Below are 17,051 nucleotides of genomic sequence, written 5' to 3'. Positions count from 1 at the left end.
TAGATTTAATTGTCTTGAGATAGGTCTATAACAACAGATGAAAAATTAATAAGTAAAAATGAGCTTATCATTAACTTTAAATAAACAATGACCCTTCGGCAAATAAATACCATTCAACTTCAGCATCAGGAGATGACAATAGTGCTGATCAGAAATAAATAAGATATTCACACCTGACCAAGGAGTAACTGGTTTTATACTTGTCATGCGGCCCAAAACTATAAAACTGGACAAAAATGTATAAAATAACTATTTTACAGACACGGACAATAGGCAGCATAGAAACACAGTCTCTGAGGAAACAAAAACAAATGAGGTAAATCCTAAAATTGCCCCAGTTTTGTGTTTTGAGGTAATTTTTGGACAACAGCAGAAAAGAGTGAACCCAAATACATCATGACAGTGTTTCTAAGAAATCAGAGTCAGGAAGGCAAGGGTAGCTGGAGTTTATGGAGCAGAGTACTGGAGAAGCAGAAACTACACAGAAAAAGAGCTTCAGAGATCTCCATAGGGGTGAATATAAGCTATGTACACAGAGGGTAAAATTTTATGAAAGTAAGCAAAGAACAATTTCCAAGAAGTTAGAAGATGAATATCTTTTGTAACTTACACAGGTTGAGAAATATTTGAGTTCTGGCCAACCTGTGCTGGAAACTTAGACACCTAGAGAATTTAGTAGCCTCTTGGGAAAGAAACACACCTTAAGAGTAGGACTAAACTAGCTCTAGAGTAAAGGCTACCTTATATCTACTCCAACAAAGCTTTAAAACAAGCCTCAAAAGGATCAAGTTAATCCAGGAATAACTGCTTATCAAAATATACTTAAACACCATCTGAAAAGAAACAATAATGTAACAATGTTTCCAAAACCGATTTTTGAATATGACTATAAAACTATATGCAATAAAAACCTGATAAGGATTCATTCATTAGTGTATAGGGTAGGCTACCGTGAAGTAATCTTTTTTAAAGATTTTATTTTATTCATTTATGAAAGAGAGAGAGAGCATGCATGTGTGCACTCATGAGCAGGAGAGAGGCAGAGAGGAGGGAGAGGGACAGAGAGAATCTCTCAAGCAGGCTCCATGCTGAGCTCAGAGACTGACATGGGGCTTGACCTCACGACCCTCAGATCTTGACCTGAGCTGAAACCACAAGTCAGATGCTTAACTGACTGAGACACCCAGGTGTCCCAAGAATACAGTATAATCAATAACATCGGAAGTGGGTTCTCTGAAATGACCAATACAATTAATAAATCTCTAGACTAAAGAAAACAACAAAAATATACAAATTACCAATCAGACATGAACGCGAACAACAGATTTTACAAAAAAAAATTTTTTTCAAAGAAAACTCCAGGCCCAGATGGCTTCATTATTGATTCTACCAAAAATTTAAGGCAGAAAAACAATCCCATCTTCACAAACTTCCAAAATACAAAAAAGGCAAGAACACTACCCAACTCATTCTATGTGTGGTATTATCCTGAAACCCAAAACAGACAAATGCTTATCAAAAAGAGTATCTCTTGAGGAGGAAGAGGGAAGATGGTGGAGGAGTAGGAGACGAAAATATCATCAGTCCTAGGAGTTTAGCTAGATAGTTATCAAACCATTCTGAACACCTACACACTCAATAGGAGATAGAAGAGAAGAGCAGCAATTCTAGGAACAGAAAATCGACCACTTTCCGGAAGGTAGGACATGTGGAGAAGTGACTCCAACACTGTTGAATTCAACACCTGTTGAAAGCAACAGGAAGATAGATCGCAGGGGGAGGGACCAGCTCCCAGCAGTGGTAGAGCAGCAGAGCACAAAATCGGAACTTTTAGAAGTCTGCTTCACTGAGGGACGTCGCTCCAGAGGCTAAGCGGGGTGTAGAGCCCTCGTGGGGACAGTGTGGTCTCAGGACGCAAGGGGTCACAGAAAGACCAGGGGTGTCTGAGTGTGGCAGAGCTCCTAGGTATTGGAGCAGGAAAGCCAGCTACAGAGACGGAGCTAAGGAGTGTGCTCTCACCTCGGGGTTACCTAAAACCGTGATCGAAAGCACAGTTGGGCCACTACTCTTCAAGCAGTGACCCCACAAGTGGCAGATCTAGAAAGACCCCTCCCCCCCACTTCCTCCTCCGGGAGGAGCAGTGCAGGAGAACGATGTAGGAATCTGGTGTGTTTGGAAACTCCAAAGGGGGCCATGTGCCAGAGACAGAAACACAAGGCCACAGGCTGAGTGAGCAGAGGAGGGCGGACAGAAACCAGGGAGACAGGAGGGATTGAATGCTTTTCTCTGAGGGCAACTGAGGAGTGGGGCCCTGAGCTCTCAGCTCCTACGGGCTGGAGATTTGGAGGATGCCATCCTCATTCCCGTCCTCCAGAGCTGTATGGAAAGCCTTCAGGAAATAAAGGCTACCAACAGTGAACCCAAGCAGATTACTTAGCCTGGCCCCTGTCAAGGGTGGTACAATTCTGCCTCGGGCAAAGACATTTGAGAATCACTGCAACAGGCCCCTCCCCCAGAAGATCAGCAAGAACATCTAGCCCAGACCAAGTCACCAATCAATGAGAACTCCGGAACTCCAGAGCTAGGGGAAAGCAACACCTAAAACTCATGGCTTTTTCCCCATGACCCTTTAGTCTTGCAAAGTTCGATTTTTTAAATGTTATTTTTTTCTTATTCTATTTTTTAAACTTTTCCTCTTTCCTGTTTTAACATTTTTAACTATTTTATCAATAGTTTTTTTAAAAGCTTTTAAATTTTCATTATTATAGTCATATATTATCCCTTCATTGTATTTAACCTTATTTTTTGTATACATATAGTTTTTTCTTTTTTAAAATTTTGGGATACCATTTCTTCTAATAGATGGAAATATACCCTAGAATCTAGCACATGGCTTTGTTCTATTCTCCGGCCTGATCACATTCTCTCCACTTTTTTTTTCCAACCAACTTCTTATCAATTCTTTTCAGAATCTTTTTAAATTTTCACCTTTACAGTCATATTCTATCCCTTCATCATGTTCACCTTTATTTTTGTATATATATGTTTTTCCTTGTTTAAAATTTTGGGAGGTAATTTCTTCTAAGAGATGAAAATACACCCAAAATCAAGTAGGTGGCTCTGTTCTATTCAACACTCTAATATATATATATTTTCTTATTATTTATTTTTTCTCCCTTTCTTCTCCCCCTGGTTTCGGGTCTCTTCTGATTTGGTTAGCATATATTTTTCTGGGTCTTTGCCACGCTTTTAGTATTTTGTGCTCTCATTCATTTATTCTTATCTGGATAAAATGACAAGGCAGAAAAACTAATCAGAAGAAAAAGAACAAGAGATGGTACCAATAGCTAGGGACCTAATCAATATGGACATTAGTAACACATCAGAACTAGAGTTCAGAATGATGATTATCAAGGTGCTAGCTGGGCTCGAAAAAAGCATGGAAGATATTAGAAAATCCCTTTCTAGAGAAAAAAAAATCCCTTTCTGGAGAAATAAAAGAACTAAAATCTGACCAAGTTGAAATCAAAAAAGCTATTAATGATGTGAAATAAAAAATGGAGGCTCTTACTCTTAGGATAAATGAGGCAGAAGAGAGAATTAGTAATATAGAAGACCAAAAGATGAATAAAGAAGCTGAGCAATAGAGAGACAAACAACTACTGGACCACGAGGGGAGAATTCAAGAGGTAAGTGATACCATAAGATGAAACAATATTAGAATAATTGGGACTCCAGAAGAAGAAAGAGAGAGGGGGGCAGACAGTATATTGGAGTAAATTATTAAAGAGAATTTCCCAAATATGGCAAAGGGAACAAACATCAAAATCCAAGAGGTGCAGAGAATCCCTCCCCAAATCAGTAAGAATAGGTCCACACCCCATCATCTAATAGTAAAACTTACAGGTGTTAGTGACAAAGAGAAAATCCTGAAAGCAGCTCGGGACAAGAGGTCTGTAACATACAATTGTAGAATACTAGATTGGCAGCAGACTTATCCACAGAGACCTGGCAGGCCAGAAAGGACTGGCAGGATATATTCAGAGCACTAAATGAGAAAAATATGCAGCCAAGAATACTAAATCCAGGTAGACTGTCAATGAAAATAGAAAGAGGGATAAAAAGCTTCCAAGAGAAACAAAAACTAAAATAATTTGCAAACACCAAATCAGTCCTACAGGAAATATTGAAAGGGATCCTCTAAGCAAAGAGAGAGTCTAAAAGTAACAGACCAGAAAGGAACAGAGACAATACACAGTAACAGCCACCTTACAGGCAATACAATGGCACTAAATTCATATCTCTCAATAATTACCCTGAATGTAAATAGGCCAAATCCCCCAATCAAAAGACATAGGGTATCAGAATGGAAAAAAACAAAAACAAAAACAAAAAACAAAAAAACAAGACCCATTGATATGCTGTATCTGAGAAACTCTTTTTTTTTTTAAGATTTTATTTATTTATTTGACAGACACAAGTAGGCAGAGAGGCAGGCAGAGAGAGAGGAGGAAGCAGGCTCCCTGCTGAGCAGAGAGCTCCTTGTGGGGCTCGATCCCAGGACCCTGGGATCATGACCTGAGCCGAAGGCAGAGGCTTTAACCCACTGAGCCACCCAGGCACCCTGAGAAACTCATTTTAGACCCAAAGACACCTCCAAATTTAAAGTGAGGGGGTGGAAAGCAATTTACCATGCTAATGCACATCAAAAGAAAGCTGGGCTGTCAATCCTTTTATCAGATAAATTAGATTTTAAGCCAAAGACTATAATAAGAGGTGAGGAAGGACACTATATCATAAAAGGGTCTGTCCAGCAAGATCTAAAAATTTTATGTATCTATGCCCCTAACATGGGAGCAGCCAACTATATAAACCATTTAAAAACAACATCAAAGAAACACATCAACAATAATACAATAATAGTACAATATTACAACAATAATACAATAATAGTAGGGGACTTTAACACCCCCTTCACTGAAATGGACAGATAATCTAAGCAAAAGATCAACAAGGAAATAAAGGCTTTCAATGATACACTGGACCAGATGGACATCACAGATATATTTAGAACATTCCATCCCAAAGCAACAGAATACACATTCTTCTCTAGTGCACATGGAACATTCTCCAGAATAGATCACATCCTGGGTCACAAATCAGGTCTCAATCCATACCAAAAGACTGGGATTATTCCCTGCATATTTTCAGACTGCAATGCTCTGAAACTAAAACTCAATCACATGAGGAAAGTTGGAAATAATTCAAATACATGGAGGCTAAAAGGCATCCTACTAGAGAATGAAAGGGTAAACTAGGAAATTAAAGAAGAATTTTAAAAATTCATGGAAACAAATGAAAATGAAAACACAACTGTTGAAAATCTTTGGGACACAACAAAGGCAGTCGAGAGGAAAATATATAGCAATACAAGCCTTTCTCAAGAAACAAGAAAGGTCTCAAGTATACAACCTAACCCTGCACTTAAAGGAGCTGGAGAAAGAAGAGCAAAGAAAGCCTAAACCCAGCAAGAGAAGAGCAATCACGAAGATCAGAGCAGAAATCAATGAAATAGAAACCAAAAGAACAGTAGCACAAATCAATGAAACTAGGAGCTGGTTCTTTGAAAGAATTAATAAGATTGATAAACCCCTGGCCAGACTTATCCAAAAGAAAAGAGAAAGGGCTCAAATTAATATAATCATGAATGAAAGAGGAGAGGTCATAACTAACACCAAAGAAATACAAACAATTATAAGAACATATTACAAGCAACTAGACAGCAAATTTTGACAATCTGGAAGAAATGGATGCATTCCTCGAGACATATAAACTACCAAAACTGAACCAGGAAAAAATAGAAAACCTGAACAGACCCATAACCAGTAAGGAGATTGACACAGTCATCAAAAATCTCCCAAAAAACAAGAGCCCAGGGCCAGATGGCTTCCCAGGAGAATTCTACCAAACATTTAAAGAACAATTAATACCTATTCTCCTGAAACTATTCCAAAAAATAGAAATGGAAGGAAAACTTTCAAACTCATTTTATGAAGCCAGCATCCCAAAACCAGACACCCCATCAAAAAGGAGAATTACAGACCAATATCCTTGATGAACATGGATGCAAAAATTATCACCAAAATACTAGCCAATAGGATCCAACAGTACATTAAAAGTATTACTCAGCACGACCAAGTGGGATTTATTCCTGGGCTGCAAGGTTGGTTCAACATCCGCAAATCAATCAATGTGATACATTAATAAAAGAAAGAACAAGAACCATATGATACTCAATATATGCTCAAAAGCATTTGACAAAGTACAGCATCTTTTCTTGATCAAAACTCTTCACAGTGCAGGGATAGAGGGTACATACCTCAATATCATCAAGGCCATCTATGAAAAACCCACAGCAAATATCATGCTCAGTGGGGAAAATCTGAGAGCTTTCCCCCTAAGGTCAGGAACATGGCAGGGATGTCCACTATCAGCACTGCTATTCAACATAATACTAGAAGTCCTAGGCTCAGCAATCAGACAACAAAAAGAAATAAAGGCATCTGAATCGGCAAAGAAGAAGTCAAACTCTCACTCTCTGCAGATGATATGATACTTTATGTGGGAAACCCAAAAGACTCCACCCCAAATCTGCTAAAACCCATATAGGAAGTAGTAAAGTGTCAGGATATAAAATCAATGCACAGAAATTAGTTGCTTTTCTTTACACCAACAATAAGACAGAAGAAAGAGAAATTAAGGAGTTGATCCCACTTACAATTGCACCCCAAACCGTAAGATACCTAGGAATAAGCCTAACCAAAGAGGCAAAGTATCTATACTCAGAAAACTATAAAGTACTCATGAAAGAAACTGAGGAAGACACAAAGAAATGGAAAAATGTTCCATGCTCATGGATTGAAAAAACAAATATTGTGAAAATGCCTATGCTACCTAAAGCAATCTACACATTTAATACAATACCTACCAAAATATCATCAATATTTTTCAAAGAAATGGAACAAATAATTTTAAACTCTATATGGAACCAGAAAAGACTCCAAATAGCCAGAGGAATGTTGAAAAAGAAAAACATAACTGGTAGCCTCACAATTATGGACTTTAAGCTCTATTACAAAGCTGTAATCATCAATGGGCACCTGGGTGGCTCAGTGGTTTAAGCCGCTGCCTTCGGCTCAGGTCATGATCTCAGAGTCCTGGGATCGAGTCCCGCATCAGGCTCTCTGCTCGGCAGGGAGCCTGCTTCCCTCTCACTCTCTCTGCCTGCCTCTCTGCCTACTTGTGATCTTTCTCTGTCAAATAAATAAATAAAATCTTAAAAAAAAAATTCTAAAAAAAAAAAAAAAAAAGCTGTAATCATCAAGACAGTATGGTACTGGCACAAAAACAGACACAGATCAGTGGAACAGAACAGAAAGCCCAGAATCCATCAACTAATCTTCGACAAAGCAGGAAAATTCTTTCTAATTTTTTCCAAAATTTTCTCCAATGGAAAAAAGACAGTCTCTTCAACGTGGTGTTGGGAAAATTTGACAGTCACATGCAGAAAAATGAAACTGGACCATTTCCTTATACCACACACAAAACTAGACTCAGAATGGATGAAAGACCTCAATGTGAGAAAGGAATCCATCAAAATCCTGGAGAAGAACAAAGGCAGCAACCTCTTCGATGTCAGCTACAGCAACTTCTTCCTAGAAATGCTGCCAAAGGCAAGGGAAGCAAGGGTAAAAATCAACTATTGGGACTACATCTAGATCAAAAGTTTTTGCACAGCAAAGGAAACACTCAACAAAACCAAAAGACAACTGACAGAATGGGAGAAGATATTTGCAAATGATATATCAGATAAAGGGCTAGTATCCAAAAATCTATAAAGAACTTATCAAACTCAACACCCAAAGATCAAATAATCCAATCAAGAAATGGGCAGAAGACATGAACAGATATTTCTGCAAAGAAGACATCCAGATGGCCAATAGACACATGAAAAAGTGCTCAACATCGCTCGGCATCAGGGAAATACAAACCAAAACTACAATGAGATACCACCTCACACCAGTCAGAATGGCTAAAATTAACAAGTCAGGAAACTACAGATGTTGGAGAGGATGCAGAAAAAGAGGAACCCTCCTACACTACTGGTGGGAATGCAAGCTGGTGCAACAACTCTGGAACACAGTATGGGAGGTTCCTCAAAAAGTTGAAAACAGAACTACCCTATGACCTAGCAGTTGCACTACTGGGTATTTGCCCTAAAGATACAGATGTAGTGATCCGAAGGGCCACGTGCACCCGAATGTTTATAGCAGCAATGTCCACAATAGCCAAACTATGGAAAAGAACCTAGATGTCCATTAACAGATGAATGGATAAAGATGTGATACACACACACACACACACAGACACACACACACACACGTGTGCGCACAATGGAATACTATGCAGCCATCAAAAGACAAAATCCTGCCATTTGCAACGACACAGATGGAACTAGAGGGTATTATACTGAGCGAAATAAGTCAATCAGAGAAAGATAATTATGATATGATCTCTCTGATATGAGGAATTTGAGAGGCAGAGAGGGGGATCGTGGGCAGTAGGGAAGGAAAAAAATGAAACAAGATGGGATTGGGAGGGAGACAAACCATAAGAGACTCTTAATCTCACAATACAAACTGAGGGTTGCTGGGGGGTGGTGGGGTAGGGATAGAGTGGCTGCGTTATGGACATTGGGGAGGGTATGTGCTATGATGAGTGCTGTGAAATGTGTAAGTCTGATGATTCACAGACCTGTACCCCTGGGGCAAATAATACATTACATGTTAATTTAAAAAAAAAGAGTATCTCTTATGAATACAGATGCAAAAATCTTCAGTAAAATATTAGTTATGCCCTCTTCAGCAGCACATATACTATTAGAACAATACAGAGAAGATTGGCATGGCCCTAGGCAAGGATAATACGTAAATTTACAAAGTGTTCCATATTTCTAATAAATAAATAAATAAAATATTAGCTAGCAGAATCTGGCAACACATAAAAAGGAGTATACACTATGATCAAGGAAATGCAAAACTGGTTTAACATGAAAATCAATCATCATAATAACATACTCTATTATTGGAATAAGGATCAAAAATCAGATGAACATCTCATAGATATAGAAAAGCAAATAATAAGATTTAATACCCTTTCATAATAAAACACTCAACAAACTAGGAATAACAATGTCTTAAAGGTGATCCTCAAAACACCCACAGCAAATACCATCCTTAAGGACAAAGACAAGGTTTTCCTCCTGAGATCAAAAACAAGACAAGATGTCCACCTCCTGACTTCTGCTCAGCACTATACTAGAGGTTCTCATCAGGACAATTGGACAAATAAAAAAAGAAAAGAAAAGAAATACAAGGCACCTAAACTGGAAAGAAAGAAGTAAAATTATGTCTATTCACAGAAGATATAATCCTATTAAAGATAAAATCCTACTAGAAATAGTAATTGAGTTCAGTGAGATTTCATAGTATAAGATTGGTAATAAAAAAATCAATTGTACTCCTTTGATTAAAAAAAGAGCAGAGGACCTGAACAGATAGTTTTCCAAAAAAGACATACAAATTATCAACAGGTACTTGAAAAGATGCTGAACATTACTAATCATCAGGGAAACACAAATCAAAACCACAATGAGGTATTACTTCATACCTATCACAATGGCTAGAATCAAAAGAGGGGCACCTGGGTGGCTCAGTTAAGCATCTGCCTTTGGCTCAAGTCATGGTCCTAGTGTCCATGATGGAGCCCCAAGTCAGGCTCCCTGCTTAGTGGGGAGTTTCCTTCTCCCTTTGTCTCTGCCCCTTCCCCTGCTCGTGCTCTCTCTCTCCCAAATAAATAAAATCTTAAAAGAAAAAGACAAGAAATGACAAATCCAAGGATATGAAGAAAAAGGAACTCTCATGCACTGTTGGTGGGAATGTTGGGACAGCCACTGTGGAAAGAAAATAGCATGGAAGTTACTCAAAAAATTAAAAACTAAAATACTGTAAGATCCAATAATTCCACTACTGAGTATTTAACCAAAGAAAGCACTAATTAAAAAATTTACATGCACCCCTATATTTACTACAGCATTATTTACAATAGTCAATAGATGGACGCAGCCCAAATGTGGATTGATAGATAAATGGATAAAGATGGGGTACATATATATAAAATGGATTACTCAGGTACAAAACAGAATGAGATCTTGCCATTTGCAACAATGCAGACTGACCTAGAGGGTAGTGTGCTAAGTGAAATAAATCAGACAGAAAAAGGCAAATTTATGATTTCACATATATGTGAAAACTAAAAAAACAAAACAAACAAAAAAAGCTGAAACAAACCAATAGATACAAAGAACAAACTGGTAGTTGCTTGAGGAATTGGAGATGGGCAAAATGGGTGAGGGGAAATAGAAGGCTTCCAGTTACAGAATGAATAAGTCATGGGAATGAAAGGCACCGCTAAGGAAATATATCCAATGGTACTGTAATAGCAAAGAACGGTGACATGATAGCCTCACTTGGAGTGAACATAGCATAAGGTATAGGCTATTCATATATAGACTTGTCCCATCACTATATTGTATGACTGAAATTAATGTGACATTGTACATCAACTACACTTAAATATTAAGTAAATAAATGTAAATTGTACCTCTACACACTACCAGTAAACAATCTGAAAATGAAACTGAGAAAACAATTTCATCTACAATAGCATGGAAAAGAATAAAATACTTACGAATAAATTTTACTGAGTAAGTGCAAGAGTTGTACATTGGAAAGTATAAAATATTGAAACAGATGAGAAAAACCAAAATAAATGGAAAGATAGCCTGTGTTCATGGATTGAAAGACTTAATGTTGTTAAGATGGCAACACTCCCCAAACTGATCTACGGATTCAGTGCACTGTCAAAATCCCAGAAGCCTTTTTGGGGAGAAATTGTCATGCACCTTCTATAATTCACATGGAAATGCAAGGGACCCAGAATAACCAAAACAATCTTGAAAAAGAGCACACTGTGATTTAAAACTGAGTCTCAACAGCACTTGCAACCATAATGCAGAAACATTTAAAAACAGAAGATAATTGGCAAGAACACCACTTGCTGGAAAGCTGCAAGGGGCCTATAATGAACAACACTCTTCACTTTGGCATACATCTCCGCCTTAATCAGAAGGAACTAGATCTAACAAGTGAAGAAAAGAACAAAAGTGGGTTCCTAAAACCACCACTTTTCTGTAAGACAGCTCAATTACAACTGAGATACTGTTTAGCAAGAAGAAAGTCTTTAGAAGCTTACTTCAGAAGTCATTATTGGGAGCTTTTTTTTTTTTTTAAAGATTTTATTTATTTATTTGACAGACGGAGATCACAAGTAGGCAGTGAGGCAGGCAGAGAGAGAAAGGGAGAAGCAGACTCCCTGCTCAGCAGAGAGCCCCATGCAGGGTTCGATCCCAGGACCCTGAGATCATGACCTGAGCAGAAGGCAGAGGCTTAACCCACTGAGCCACCCAGGTGCCCCTGGAGCTTTAACAATAATACAAATTAATGTTCAAGGCTTTATATGTCTTTTTACCATTCCCCAAATCATATGCAATAATCATCATCCTTAACAGTTATTATAAATGACAATAAATGTAAATATACAAATGACAATAAATATAAAAAATGACAAGTAACTTTAGGTTCTCCAGCTACATCCCCCTCTATGTATCATCCTCTCTTGCCTTGGGTTTGGGATGGGTAGAAGAGACTCTTACTGCTCACAGGAGGAACAGCCACGTAAGTGTTCTAACAATAAAGGAAGTAAAACAATGCTCATAGACTACTTTCCTATGCTTCCCTTCATCAAGAATTACTAGCTATCCTCATGCTTTCTTTATTAGAATGGTTTCAAAGTATTTTTTTATATCTGCATAGGAGAGAGATTATATATAACACAATGACTCCCCAGTCTTTCTCAGTCTGAACAGGCAGTCAGCAGATGAGCAGGTAGTATCAGTTTTTTACACTAGGTGGGGGTGGGGGGAATGGAGCTCTTGTAGCTTAGAAATAATTGCCCTCCTCAAGCCTTTAACCCTCTCAGATTAATCGCATTAGGTTATAGACACACCGTATTTTTTAAAAAAAGAAACAAGGGAAAGATATTTCTTGAACACCTGTAACATGCCATGTATTTTATAGACATACTCTCATTTAATCCTCAGAACAACTGTGAGATGGGTTACTATTGCTCCATTTTAGAAGTGAGAAAACAAAATATAAGGGCTCAAAACAATGTAAAAATTCAAAACAAAAGTATATTTATTCTATCATATCAAATATACATACCTGGTACTTCGAGCAGCAGAAAATAAAGCCCAGCAGCATGAAGACCATATTGTCGATACTGCACGCTGACACTTTTCTTATGGACTGTTTGAACAAAGTGATAGAACAATGCCACCAGTGCCCTATGAGAAATACTGTTCTCAATGAAGAAGGTCCAAATGCTCTGGGGAGAGGGAGAGACATAAAAGCCAAGAATTACAGAAAGGGGAAAATCTCTTGTTATTTGATTTTTGCAAGTATTTAGTATCTCATTAAAAAAAAAAAGAACAGACCAACCTGGCTCCTAATTATAAATCTTCAAAGGGACTGAAACAAAAAAATTAAAATGTAGTATTCAAAATTACAAAGATAAATTAGTATATAAGAAACATAAGTAATCAAATTTTCAAAAATAATTTGGGCATAGGTTTAAAGCATATATACTTCTGAAATTATCATAGTAAAAAATTATACTAAGACCGTTGGGGCACCTTATATTAGTGTTTACTCAAACAAGTTACCCCTCTATATCAAAAGTATTCAAAACCATTTATCACTCTAATTACTAACTGAAGAAATCAGAGCCATTTACTTAAAATTTAAATGCTCTATGGGCAGTGGGAACAGGAAAAGAAATACCTGACAGTTTCTCCCTCAGCAGATTTCAGAAGTGACCTAGGTTAGAAAGGAAATACACCTGCGACTATACATCACAATTTTATTAATTGTATCATTCCTCCATGTTTTGCCAATTAAACACATGAAGAGGAAATGGGTTATTTCTATAAACCAAACACAGCAGCAACTAAATATGGTTTATCCTGGAGTACTTTTAAAAAAACTTGGGCCCATGAAAGTTCAAGAAATCAGACCTTGTACTTCCTGCTTTCCTGAAGACAGGGAAAGTGGGAGGTAATGCCTTGGCTTAGCCACACTGCTTAGCACATGCCACTCTACAGAAGAGCACATTTAGAATCCTATGAGCAGTCTGCATTTTTTTCACCTGAAACTTCCAGAAGAAATCACCTTCTACTTTTATAGCAGTCACCTTCTCATTCCTAATGCCACTTCAGCTGTACTCCACTCACCTGTAACTATGACCCTGCAGGTCACCAATGATGATCGAATCATCTCTGCCCCAACTTCCTTGTGTCAGAACTCGGCCTGCCCACGACCTCTACAGTACTTGATGCCTGGCTACTCCCTAGTCTTCATATCAACACTCACCACACTCTGGCTGCTTGCCTGCACATCACTTTGAACCAGCTTTCTCAGTCCTGTCCTGTCTCTCCTCTTCCCCACTGACCTCATGCATCACTGCACTTCACCCATCCCCTTGATTCAGATGGCTCTTCCTATCTATGTGGTTGAATTTTTACTTCTTTCCTAGTCTTCCAATTCACACTGCCAGTGACCTAGTAAATCTCCCTAAGAATTTCCTAACAGAATTTCACATTCAAAAGCCTAAACTGAACCTGTACTCTTTCCACTCGACTTAGCTATTAGCCATTACAATTTTATAACAAATGAACCACATTCTCTATGCTATTCTTATTATACTCCATATAAACTGTATACTAAAAAGGCTAAGCTTCAGATTATAATGATTTTTATCTTCCATTTCTGACACCTAAACAGCTGGCTTAATTTTAAACTTTATTTACTTATTTATTTTACCTCTGTAGATCCATGTTCTTCAGTAGCAAAGGGGAAAACACTTTCATATAGTTTTGTGAATGCATTCAATCCAGTCTCTAGGATTTCTGCTTCTATGCTGGGATCCAAAGGCTCAGTCTCTGTGAAATCCAGTTCCCATACTGTGTCCACCCATTCTAGTAGGAGAATGCAATTAAATAAAACATTTTTATAATAAGTAAAACATCTATAACCTTTAGATTTTAAGTATATTTTAAAAGAGAAGACTTGGGGCGCTTGGGTGGCTCAGTCATTAAGGGTCTGCCTTCAGCTCAGGTCATGATTCCAGGTCCTGGGTTTAAGCCCCACATCGGCACCCTGCTCAGTGGGAAGCCTGCTTTTCTGTCTCCCACTCCCCCTGTTTGTGTTCCCTCTCTTGCTGTCTCTCTCTCTCTCTGTCAAATAAATAAAATCTTAAAAAAAAAAAAAAAAGGAAAACTTACTAGTCACAATTCACATTTAAACATACAATACTGGTATAGCATAATTAAAAGAGAGCAGGAAATGTTAAAAATCTTTTTTAAAATCAGAACTGGCAGTTGGTTATTAGATTGATCATCGCCTAAAAATACCAAAAAAGAAAACACTTTTTAGATATGAATGACACTTCAAAACACGGAACGATATGGCTTTCACATAATTCAATCTGGAGAAAAAAGAGAAGTTAATAAAAGATTGCCTTAGGTGTCCCTTTGTGAAAATCTTACAATCAAGTTAATAAACCCAAAGAAAGTATGCAGCACAAAGGGACATCTGAGGCAACTGTTTAACATGCTTAATTATTCACTCACTCTTTCCTAATCATTCTCCTAACAAATACAATCCTCTTCCTAAAACTATTCTTGCATATTTTCCTGCCTCTTTTTCTCTCATATTCTCCCATTTATCTCATATGCATATTTTTAAAACATATCAATATTTCAGATCTTATTTCTGGATCACAACTACTCAAGCCCCAATGAAAAGAGAAAAGATCTGGTCAGGAAGTTAATTAAATTTAATAAATGACAGGTACTTTTTTTTTACGTTTATTATTTTTACAATAGACCAGTATTTAAATAGTAATAGGTATGTAAGACACTAGAGAGCATAGAAGAAAATATTATGGAGGAGGTGGGAAGGATAAAAGAAGTGGGAAGGATGATTCTGCTTCAACTGGACTTAAATGTAGGAGCTTATCAGGGAAAGAAATGCAAAAAAGTATTCCAGACAGAGAGAACAAAAAGAAAGTAAGTATAGCCTGTTTAAAAATAAACAATAGTTACAACACTGAGCCTTAGTGTGAAGGGTAAGAGTCATTATTAGTATTTATTTATGCTATAAGTAAATAGCATTTATTCGGCAGCTACTATGTGCCAGGTACTAAATTAATCTTCACAAAACTCCTGTGAGGTAGATATTATTATAAACCCCATCCAACATCTAAGAAAACTATGACTTAGCAAGGTTAAGCAACTTGCTCCGTGATACAGAGATGCTAAACTGAAGAGCCAATCCCACAGTTCTGACTCCAAAGGTTATTCTCTTGGAAAAGAAGACTGCAGTTGAGTGGTGAACCAAAGACTTGGTCATTTATTTAAGAAATAAAGGAGAAACATTAAAGGCTTAAAGACTTGATAGGGTCATGTTTGTGTTTTCAAAAGTGATCCTGGTAGAGGTGTAAGGAATAGGCTGAAAGAGTTGGCATGAGAAAACGGCTAGGATACAGGCTGGCTATCATGAGGGCTTGCTGCTCGACAGCAGCATCAGGGAAAGGAGCAAGGAGGACCTGAGAGACATCTCTGAGGGAAGGACAACCGGTGGCTGTGAGCAGTAAGGATGAAGAAGGAATACCATGACTCCCAGGTTTGTGGACTGGCTGGTACCAACAACTGGCTTTGGGAACCCCAGTTTCACGCATGTAACGTCTGAGGGCCCTGTGAGACATCCATTTAAACCAACGAACACGAAGTTCAGGAAATAAGTCTGAACGAAGAACCAGATTTACTATTTTAAAACCAAAGAACTCGATGAGACAGCCAGTGAGGATTTACAGAATAAATAAGGGAAGGCCGAGAAAACATGCAAAAGAACTACAAGAGATCGGACCATATAAGCTCTCTTTTTCCTGATCCTTCACTAGGCTGACTCCCTCTTCCACACCCGGTTCGCCACTATCCTGGAATGCACAGACCGGGAGACCCCAGACTCTGCTGAGAGCCGAGCGCCCCACCCCCACTCCAGGCCCGGGCAGAGGAGCACCGCATTCGCAAAGCACCACAGCCTGGCCTCCCCGAGACTCACGGCCTCGTTTTCTCACCAGGGCTGAGATCCAGCGGACACCAGGGCTGCAGGCCGCTCCCAAGGCCCGGCAGCGCCACCATTATCGCTCAGGAACCGGTTAGCCTCCCTGATGGTCAACTTTCAAAGCTCGCTCCCGCGCGCGCTCCGAGACGTTCCTGTGGACCAATCACAATGTGGGGAATTTCCCACCGACTAATCCTCGCGCCCAGCAGTTTTCCTTCTATTAACCAATCAGCAGGGACTTCTGCCGCATGCGCAAAGAAGGGGGCGGGCCAAAGACCGCGATCGAGTCAACATTCCACCGGGTGACTTTTTTTTTAGGTTTCCGTTTAAAGTGGGGTTCAACTATTAAATTAAAGCTTAATAGTCTTTCTCGCCTTATTTTGGGAGGACATTGTAAAAAGAACTTGAAACAGGATCCTTCCTGTATTAAATGTCATTCTTGCTCCCCCGCACCCCTCTGTCAAGCGACATTTCCCGTGCGTGTCAAAGGGCGACCCTTACCCCGTCAGACAGCACTCGAACGTTATATATATTCGAATGTGGATGGTAGCCTAATGTTTACCGAACTAAAACAATAAAGGAAAACAAAACAAAGCACCCAGAAAGGATATTTGCAGTTCTTTTAATTTTATGGGACTTCTGGCCCGGGATCCTGGAAAAAGGCTGTAACGGCCATGACAACTAAGG

At 38.6% G+C, this 17,051-nt stretch overlaps 1 protein-coding gene and 1 pseudogene across 1 annotated transcript in view; one reads left to right on the top strand and one right to left on the bottom strand.

Annotated features, from left to right (window-relative positions):
• The window catches only part of NCAPD3 (non-SMC condensin II complex subunit D3), a 71,783-nt gene extending 54,898 nt beyond the window's left edge, over window positions 1-16,885 (bottom strand). The window contains exons 1-4 of the mRNA XM_046014539.1: window positions 16,866-16,885; window positions 16,378-16,516; window positions 14,061-14,215; window positions 12,405-12,567 (exon numbers count right to left, since the gene is read on the bottom strand). Coding sequence (XP_045870495.1) covers window positions 12,405-12,567; window positions 14,061-14,215; window positions 16,378-16,441 — 382 coding nt within the window. The 5' untranslated portion in view covers window positions 16,442-16,516; window positions 16,866-16,885. The remainder of the gene's footprint in view (window positions 1-12,404; window positions 12,568-14,060; window positions 14,216-16,377; window positions 16,517-16,865) is intronic.
• LOC123950155 lies at window positions 8,915-9,015 on the top strand (annotated as a pseudogene).
• Window positions 16,886-17,051: the final 166 nt, after the last annotated feature.

The sequence above is a fragment of the Meles meles genome, chromosome 8, assembly GCF_922984935.1.
Source record: "Meles meles chromosome 8, mMelMel3.1 paternal haplotype, whole genome shotgun sequence".
Lineage (NCBI taxonomy): Eukaryota > Metazoa > Chordata > Mammalia > Carnivora > Mustelidae > Meles > Meles meles.
The sequence above is the reverse complement of the archived record's forward strand: the minus strand, read 5'-3'. Positions and strand labels throughout refer to the sequence as shown.